Source organism: Thunnus thynnus, chromosome 11 (assembly GCF_963924715.1).
Source record: "Thunnus thynnus chromosome 11, fThuThy2.1, whole genome shotgun sequence".
Classification (NCBI taxonomy): Eukaryota; Metazoa; Chordata; class Actinopteri; order Scombriformes; family Scombridae; genus Thunnus; species Thunnus thynnus.
In genome coordinates this window covers 28,004,696-28,014,882 of record NC_089527.1, presented here as the reverse complement: position 1 = coordinate 28,014,882, position 10,187 = coordinate 28,004,696, and the positions used below count along the sequence as shown (strand labels likewise).

Below are 10,187 nucleotides of genomic sequence, written 5' to 3'. Positions count from 1 at the left end.
GCTGTTTGAGTTAGTCAAATCAAGTGGATATCCTCCACAGTTACAGTGGTTATAGCTTAAAATTCCCTCTTTGTGTTTCCTTGGACAGTGTTTCCCTGTTGAGCTGTGGTGGAAGTATAGTAACAAAAAGAAGGAATTTGGCACTAAAAAGATTGTAACTTTGAAAGCCACTTGATTTGACTAATGTGGACAGCTGAAGCTTCAGCTTCAAATAAATTTTTAAATACATTTTGCACAGGAGGCTTTTGTCCCCCATCACTTACATTGTAAGTGCATTATGAAGGGGTCTCATGATGGCTGATACAAACAGAGGGGTGATTACAGCAAGAAAAACACATGTCAGTGTTCAGATGGGCATCTGAATATTGTTTTAAGACAGACTTGAAAAATTTCGAACCCATCCTGTAACACTTCCTATTTTAGTTCCAATTACATACTCTTTTCCAGGACCCTTCCTATGAATTTACAGACATAACAGTTCCTTTGTAGGAAATTATAGGAAATTGGAAATTGAAAGAAAGTGTTACATAGAACACAGGTACAGTCATATATTTTTAATTGATTTAATTTACTTATGAAACTACAAAAGACAACTACAAAAGACACTCTGTTATTTTCAGTGTCTATGAAGAGGGAACTGTCCGCCGCTGTGGTGCTGAAAAGATCTAAAGCAAGAGAGAGGGAGCTGCTCTTCTTGATTTTTACTCAATTCATTTTCTTCTTTTGTTCTTCCATTCATATCAAATTACTGAGTGTATCACTGTATTATTGTGAGTATTGTTATATATTTTGTAGAATATTTTTTCCAATGATTTTTTATTATAGTGTGCTATGTAACGGTGTATAACACCATTACATATCGAAACTTCTTCACACTCTCAGTACAAAATATGATTCATCATGATTTATACTCAGCAAACAAACTGACATTGCCATGGAAGCAGCAATATGTGTCAGAGCCTGAGGGAAAACCAGTAGAAAACACATGAAACTGTACCAAAAATCTGCCTGCTCTCGAGTTGTTGTTTTTTTTTTTTTTAGATGTTATTTCTTTTTTCTAAGGCTTTCACCATATAAATGTATAGAACAACTATTATTAAACTCTGTCTCTTCCAATCGTATACATTCTCTTCATAGATTCATCTTCAAAGATTTTTTTTTTTTCATTCATTGTAGTGTACTATGGAGTACAGTAACATAGTTGTATATGTGTTGTATACTGTATTTTATATTGAATACTGTACCTTGTATAGTCTTTTAAAGCTTATTGTCTTCTTTTTAATATTTGAAATTTCTGACTATACACACTAAACCTTATACAATCTCCTCATACAGTACATGCTGTGCAGCAATCACAAAACCTGTGCAGTGGCAATTCACATGCTTATGTGAATTCAGATAACTGAGAAAGACACTGCTTCAAAAAAAGACTGAGTGACCATAACTTGACCATTGAGAGTGGTGGACACAGACAAACCTGGCAAGAGAAAATACAGAGAAAACAGACTGAGCCAGTTCTGCCAACAATAAGAGATAGAGACATAGCAACACTTCCTGCTACACTGCAGCCTGTATAAAGAATCAAGGTCTTCACTAAAATAAAACTTAAATGCCATCCTCTTTTGTTTTTCAGTATGTTATATGGTTCTTCATTCAACTGCTGAACTCTGTAACATCTTAACATATGTATTCTATTATTTTTTATTGATTTCTTTACAACCTTATGTTGTTCTGTATTATGGTGTAGCCTACTATGTTGTCCAGAAATGTGGTTGTACAATGTAGTATTGTAGCCTATATAGTGTATAAAGTGTGGAAATGTGCAAACTAGATACATTAAATTGTTTTTTTTATTTGTTTGTTTGTTTTTTTGTTTTTGTACTTACATTATAAACCGTGTACAACATGCTTTCATGCCAATAACGCCTAATTGAATTTGAGACAGAAAGCCGGTTAGATTTTCTACTTTTTTTCATAAAACGTGACAAGATGAAAAACCACTTAATTAGGCTACTCCAAGGACATGCTTTACATTGTTTAGTGCCCTACCACACATACAAGAGCTACAAATAAGAATGCAGGCATTACCAAAATGCCACAACAACACTCTGCCACTCCAAGCTTATTTTGTTGCATATGTATTATTTTAAAATCTCATAAGCTTATTTTCTGCTGCATGCACAGCTTTTCTCTGTGGATGTGATTGTGATTTTGTGTGTTTGCATTTTTATAGCAGTGCTTGGGCATCACAGTTCTGTGTATCTGCCAATAAAGACTGATGGAGAGAGAGAGAGAGAGAGAGAGAGAGAGAGAGAGAGAGAGAGAGAGAGAGAGAGAGAGGATGTACCTCTCACAGTGAGGGAGTGTCGTCGTGGGAGCGGTCTGCTCCTCTATATCAGACTCCTTCCATCCCTCGACAGAAGGGGAGGAGGAACCTCTCCTCTGTGTTTACTCCCGACACTGATCACTTGGCTGCAGACACACGGATAATACCACACCACGGCTGGGAAGATGTTTTTTCTGCTGCATACGGTTACCCTCTATACTCTGAGCGTCTTTAGCGGAGCATCCGCCGCCACTCACTGTGAGTATTTCACTCAGAGCTCACCTGTAAGTTCCTCTCCTCTCCAGTCTGTTAACATGAAGCTGACGGCAGCGCTGATGTGTAGAAAACAGACAGAGGCTGTTCAAACCTGCGTCCTCCTATTGTAGCAGAGGAAGCATCGTGACTATTACAGACGGACTGTAGGTCATTTGAAGTCTACTTCAAAGAGTATACTTTAAGGCGGTTTCCCTTGTGTCAGTATCAGGCAGATGTAGAAGTTATTGATGTTTCCCCTCCGGTGTGTTTCTGTGGAGCAGAATGAGCTCTTAGTGTGTGATGAAGGTCAAGCAAACAGGTTTATTTCTTTTCATTCACAAGTCAAATGCAGTCTGGAGAGACTGCAGCCTGGATATAGCTGTTTAGTAGACCGCAGGTTATTTGGCACACAAAGCTTTCATGTGGGTTTTGTGAGAGTCAGTCTTTAGACATGTTTTGCTGATGTGTGTTGGAGAAGAGAAACTGCTGACTGGCCACAGCTGTACAGTACAGTAGGCGTTATTATTATTGGTAGACTGTGTGCCACTGTTACACAGCCCACTGAAGCTTCCATAGTGCTGTGATGTCGCACATTGATTGTCTTTTTTCTACTGGAGATTGAAAGCTCATCACCAAACACAGATTGCTTTTTTTTTTTTTTTTTTTTTTTTTTTTACACAGGGTTTTCATTCTGAATTCTGAAGCTGTATAGTTTAATATCTTCAAATGGTTGCATGAGTTGGCTAATTCCAATAAAATGTGTGTTGATTTGTGGAGATTATGAAAACGTCTGCATGTCATATGTTTGTTAGTTATTTTTATTTATGTTTGGCCCATGGTACAAAAATCTTTTTAGAAATCTGCAGTGGGAGAGATGAGCAGGGTTAACATTTAGAGTAAGAGACATCATATCTGAACCAAAGAAAAATTCTATACAGCGCTAGATAAATAAATGTGTTAAAAGTATTGACACTCAGTTGCCAGTCTACCATTTAGTGATATAAATTGGTTGGACAAACCATCAGAAACACCTCTCAGTATGACTCAATACAGCACCATGAACTACAGCCAAAAATTCAGCGTTTTTAACCTTTATGGAAGTAGGATTTATTGCTGGGCAGCATTAGTTTTACAGGTTGGTAGAGTAAACAACGGAGTGAACTTTTATTATTGATTTTGCAGTAAATGTAAGATGTTAATAAAACACTACCTCCTTCAAGTGGAACACGTGCAGCATCTATGATTCAAGTGTTATCTTAACAACAATCTGAACCAATATCTCCATTTCAGTTTGCTTTATAATTGGCAAAACAAGAATAATAAAATAATATAAAAGAAAATAGTGGACAATGAAAAACAAGGCAGTTCCAATTAGATTGTAAAATGGTGTTATATGAACTCATTCTGTCGGTGTGGTGAACATAAATGCCACAATATAATATGTTTCATCACCAGACAAGGTTGGAATAATTTGACATTTTATATGTGTATGTTTTCCCCTTGTCTGTTTCTGAAAATAAGATCTGGTTTCCCATGTGTCCCTGATATTAGTTCAGAAGAATCCTGTGGTATGTATGTGGTTTGTGTGTGTGTGTGTGTGTGTGTGTGTGTGTGTGTGTGTGTGTGTGTGTGTGTTTATCAATTAATTAGAAAAGGAACAATGTAGATAGCTTGAGTCATCATGGCTGAACAGGCTGGACTATTGGCCATATATTTGGTCCATGGATTACTTGCCAGATTTGCATGAAATTTGCTGTGGATATCCATGGCCAAATCTCCACCTCTACACAAATTTTAATGAGTGGATTGTCAGTTTTCTGATTTAAATTTTCTCCCCAGAGGATGAACCTTAACATTTTGGACTCACTAGAACTCTTGCTCTATCTAGCTCCACTTTCAGGCCAATTTGTCAACTTTCAAAGATATATAATCTATAATATCAATTGAAAATAAAATCTTATGGTCAGATTTGACCCCAGAACCTCTCCTTTAGTTGCGGACAAAATTTTTGTGTTGTCAAATGTGAAAAATAATGTAGTCCACTAGCAGGGCTTCTGACCTTTCATGCCATTTTAAAAATATAACGATTCCCAATATATGAATGCACCAGTGGCATGTCAACATATGATCTGTTTGTTGATCTTTGCTCTCTGAGGGGGAGTGTGACACAGTGTGTGTTAGGGTTTAAGCAGTTCACGTTAAGGTGAGGAAGTGAGCTAAACCGACTGCAGCATTACTCATTTATGACAGTCCTGTGGTTCTCAAATGTGTGCAGTGATCAGGTCCAACATGCTGTTCTGAGATGAAATGGTGAGATGCTCCTGGAGGTCAAAGAACTGCTCTCATATTTACCACAGAGAAACAAAATGAGAGGAGCAGAGATGTGTCATGGCTTGTTTGTTGGGCCTTTGTCAGATGGAGATAATGACAGTCACATCCTCTAAGAGGTCCCTCTGCACTTTCCTTGGCTTTACAGGAGAGAGACAGTGATGAGTACAGTACGTCATTGGATACAGCAGCATTCAATGGAGTAGGAGTTAATTGCTATTGTATTGGCATCACCTTTGCAGTTATTGCAAAGTGATTGGAGGAGCTATTCACAAATATAGTGAAATTATTATTTTTCCCTTTATGGTCCGCTGAAATCGATTTTGACTAGAAATGGGAATCTTCAGGAATCGCACGATTCAATTCAGTTTCTTGGTGTCCGATTCAACTCAAAATCAGTTCTCAATTGAATGAATAGAAAAGGGGGGTCTCCAGTATATTGTGTGTCAAACCATTCACTGGTGTCCTTAGTCCACTGAAATGCAATATGAAACATCACTGGCAGTTAAGGTGAATGGTCAGCACTGGCAGCAGAGAAAAGTGTGTGTGTAGCTTTTTTTTAATTTTAAAAAGTTAACTGCATTAATTTAGAAGCATCTTACAGTCTTCTGCCTGTATGAAAATCATGAAATGAATATGTAATTTACTGACCAACATCACTGGTAAAATGTCTTTTGTGAAAACAGAAGTTGGTGTGTTCACTCTTGAATAAGGTTATTATAAGATGTTGTTATTAATGTCATGTCTCCAGCAGTGGAGAGCAGCCTCTCTGCTGCACCATTAGCTCTGGGGAAAGCTAACATTGTCCAAGATACTGAACGGGCACAGGGCTTTTGAGGTTAGACGGACTGAGCACCGAGTTATTTTCTTCATCCCACCAGAGTTGGTTTAAGTTGTTTAAGTGCTGCAGTGTGTTGATCAGCCGGTCTCATTTGTTACTGTTGGAGATCGTCACTCTGATCCTTTGTCTCTGGCGTATCAAGTATTCACAATATTCTTCATGTTCCTCTTGCCAAGGTCATTTAGTCATTAAATGAAAAAAAGTGCACCCAGCGTCCAGGTGCTGCACTGCCCCTGTAGTCAGGCTAGACCTTTTTCTTTCTGTCAAGTTAATAATTTACATATAGAAAATCAATTTTTGCCATTTATGAATTGATTCAGAATTGTAGAAGATAAAAATCACGATTCTTATGTGAATCGTTTTTTTTTCACCCACCCCTAGTTCTGACTACACCTCGGCAGAATAAACTGTTATTAAAGGACCAGTGTGTAGGATTTACTGGCATCTAGTGGTAAGGTTGAAGATTGCAACCAACTGAACACCTCTCCCCTCACCCTCCCCTTGCAAGCAAGTAGGAGAACCTACAGTGGCCACAAAACTCGTGAAAAACGTGAAAGGCTCTCTCTAGAGCCAGCATTTCATTTGTCCATTTTGGGCTACTGTAGAAACATGGTGGTGCAACATGGCGGGCTCCTTGGAGGAGGACCTGCTCCCTATGTAGATATAAAGGGCTCATTCTAAGGTACCGAAAACACCACGATTCTTATTTTCATGGGATTATACACTTCTTAAAATATATTTATGAATATTATATTCCATTTCTGCAAAGTCTGTTCCACTAGATGCCACTAAATTGTACACACTGCACCTTTAAAACACGGAGCTAGAGACAACAGTAATCCACAAAGTGTTCTCTTCCAATGATATCAGTAATAGTAACAGTGAAAAAAAAGGCAAAAGAGAGGCTTTTCAAACTATTCATACAGGGAGTGAAGGATCTCTTTTAAACATACATTGATTTTTTTATTCAGTTCTGTGCACAATTCCCTAGCTGGATCTGAGGTTGTTTTTAATGATTTTACTGGCAGTACTCACATCATGGTGTAATGTGGTTTTGTATTGACAACAGTTACCCACACCAAGACGTTAAAGTGTAAGTTACCACACTTTCTATTAATACTTTATAAACAATCTTCAAACTATTCTGGCTATAATACCAAACCAATGAGCATTACTGACTAACTTTCTTCAGTACTGTAAGGTGTTGCAATTTGAAATTTAGTTATTGCATCACACTTAATCTCTGTAACTATTTATAGACTTACTGGAAGTCAGACAGAAGAGATTGTCAGTTTTGTCACTGTGTGGTTGTTGTGACCTATTTAGTTTAGCAAACAATAGTGACACCTGCTGGAAGTTAAAACATAGCAGTCTTTTAGTTCTTCTTGTTGGACAGGAAGTTGTTGAAAAAATTGAGAAATCTGGGTTAGAAAGCTGGCTAGCTAGCCACTGGTAAGTCTATTTGGGTGGTAGGGCTGTGTGATATGACAATATATATCATGTGATGATAGAAAAATCTCTATCATTTCATATTATGCTCTGTTATTTATTTTGGTTGTGTCACAAATCACACTCTTTACAGCAGTATTTTTCATCATTTGGAGTCTGTCAATCTTTTGCATGGATTACATTTATAAATTACTCTTCTTGGCCTGAAGCTTTTATTGCACCTACAGTAAAGTAACGAGTGTAGCTTTCGTCAACTCCAGTGCTTCACCTTGTTCACTGTCTCTCTTCTGCTCCACTGCAATTGCAGCACACATGGAGAGCTATAAATGATAACAAAACACGGTAGAAACTCTCACACTGAGATACTGTTTGGCATTGCTGATATGTAATTTACTGGACTGCTTTTGCACCATTCTTGTAGAGCCACTGTATAATTCATATAATCCAGGCCACCTATGTAAGCCTTTTGTATAATGACAACCATGGCCTAGTCACAGGCCAATATGAGGCTGCTTGTAAGGGAATGTTTCTTTCTACAAGTGGAAATGTGTTTTTTGCTATAGGCTGGGAAAAACGGAGGCTTTCATTACCAGATGATAAGACACTCCTCACCAAGGGTTTGTGGGTGGAATATTGCTATATGCTTTCAGCGATTCCCTCACAGCAGAGACTCCAGCACCAGGCATCCATGGCACACCACCACACACATATATTTACTTAAAATTTCATGCCTTAAGTTAGCTCAGTGAGCAGATACTTTCATTACTTTCTCATCCAAAGCAACCAGTGCATGTTGAAGCAGAGCTTGCATGTACTGTATAGCATCACAGCAGAACAGCTGCAGACTCACTCAGCTAATGAATGTGAAGCAGGTACTCAAGGAACACCTACTGCTGTACACACTGAAGGCCTGATGAATTTATCAAAAGGTAATGAGGCAGAGCACCACGGTTTTTCTAGCACAGGCACTTTTCCTCATGTTTAAACATACAGAACACATATTTCTTCCAGACAAAAGAAAATGAAATAAATATTCAGACCAAAAATGTATGTCATGAGAATTACTTTCCTCATCAACCTGATGTCACAGGAAAATTGTACATTTTGTACAAAAATTTGATTTTTGATTTGTAGAAAAATATTGAGTGAAATTAGTTGTAATTTTTAATTTATGGTTTTTTTAAATCTTTCTTTAATTTATTTTATTGTATTTAGATTTGTTGTGTTACACTATTTTTACATAATAAGTGAAATCTCATCTTAACCTTAACTTAAATCATTTTCTCTTACACTTGATTATAAGAATAATAATTCTTGGATTGTTATATATTTTAATATTTGATAGGACAGAATCATTGTTATTATGTTTCGTTTGGTGTTGGGCAGATCACTGAGTGGACTATATGTGAAAAAACAAATTTCCATCCTTATTCCTTTCCAATTGATTGCATAAGATTAAATGAGATGAGATGAGATGAGATAAGATAATACTTTACTAATATATTTTCTGAGGGAAATTGGTGTGCAAAATTTGCAAGATAGCATAGTATAAGGTAAAGAAAAAAACAACATATATATATCAGTATCAAATGGGGTGGAGAACAATCAACTACAATATGTGCAAATGTGCAATCTGTGCAGTGAGTCAGGTCCATAAGTAAATATATTGACTAAACTAAAATCTAATAAATATAAAAACTATATATCAGAAAGTTCAATGGTGAAAGTAAAGTGTCCAATGATTAGTCCCAGAACAGAGTATAATCCCACAGAATGGTAATGGATGATTACCATCAGAGTGACTTTCAAAGCTGAAATTGAATAAAGAGCACTACTACAAAGGACATGTTTATTTGATTATATTGAGTACGTACAGCCTTACAGAGGATTTCTGCTGCTTTGCAGAGACATTTATAGTTTCTATTTTATCTCAGTCAAAGCATTATGTTTCTTCTGATCCATTTCTATTAAATTATTAGGCTGCTTGATGTGGAGACCATATATAGACAGAGGTAGTGTCTTCACACTGTTGTTTTAGATTTTTTTTTTTCTTTTCACATTATTTGAGTGCATGAAAAATCACCTGGAAAATCAATTGAACCCAGAAAAAGAAAGAAGCTGATAATATGCCACACTGTTTATTGCCAGAATTCAGAAAACTAAGGGTATAAGAATGTTTTTACATTATTCTTCTACAGAGATTCAGTGTACAGAACAAAATACAGTTTGATTGCAATGAGTAAGAAGAAAATACAATGGATATATGATATAAGACTATTTAGAGAAATAATTTCAGCCCAGTCTCTCAGGAGCAAAAAAAATCTATTGTGACGAATGTGGCGCCAGAATGGAGGCCATTACATTTCCAGCTGTATTGGTCACAATGATGCTGCACCGATTCCCAATATATAGAGGGCAATGAATATGCTTCAAATAACTGTAGAGTCTGTAAGTTTCATCCTCTATTCATTTTCAGTGTTACTGGCAGAGGGTTTGAGAGGATTATCAACACCCACTATCTATCGACTGTGCCAATAAGATGGATGCAATAATCAGCGAGGGCTGGTTGCAGTGATGAAAAAGGAGGTATTGAAAAGAAAAAGAAATGATTCTGTTTTGAACATTCAGTCTCCAGAATGAACAAATTGGGTATTAAAATAAAAGGGATAAAATGCCAAGGCCTGCTCACACCTAAGTGGATTTCACATGCTATTAGTTTATGCAATTACACTGTGAAGTTTCCTGTGACTCAGACACAAGCTTGTATGTTCACACTCTATGATTGTATATTGGTTATAATGTAATAACAGGGAACTGAAAAAAAAAAACGCTTTTAAACTCAGCGTGCTGGTTCTCTGTTACACAGTCTGAGGTCACAGCATTATTACAGTGTGTAAATATGGTTTTACTGTGTGTTGTCCTTTAATCTGGGTTTTTGTGGCCTTTATTCAACCCGATTTGAACCAATGAATATCTCAAAACACCCTG

The 10,187-nt window shown here is 36.9% G+C and overlaps 1 protein-coding gene across 1 annotated transcript in view; it reads left to right on the top strand.

Annotated features, from left to right (window-relative positions):
• The first annotated feature begins 2,385 nt into the window (after nt 1-2,385).
• The window catches only part of LOC137193086 (contactin-associated protein-like 5), an 81,318-nt gene continuing 73,516 nt past the window's right edge, over nt 2,386-10,187 (top strand). Inside the window, exon 1 of the mRNA XM_067604278.1 lies at nt 2,386-2,584. Coding sequence (XP_067460379.1) covers nt 2,512-2,584 — 73 coding nt within the window. The 5' untranslated portion in view covers nt 2,386-2,511. The remainder of the gene's footprint in view (nt 2,585-10,187) is intronic.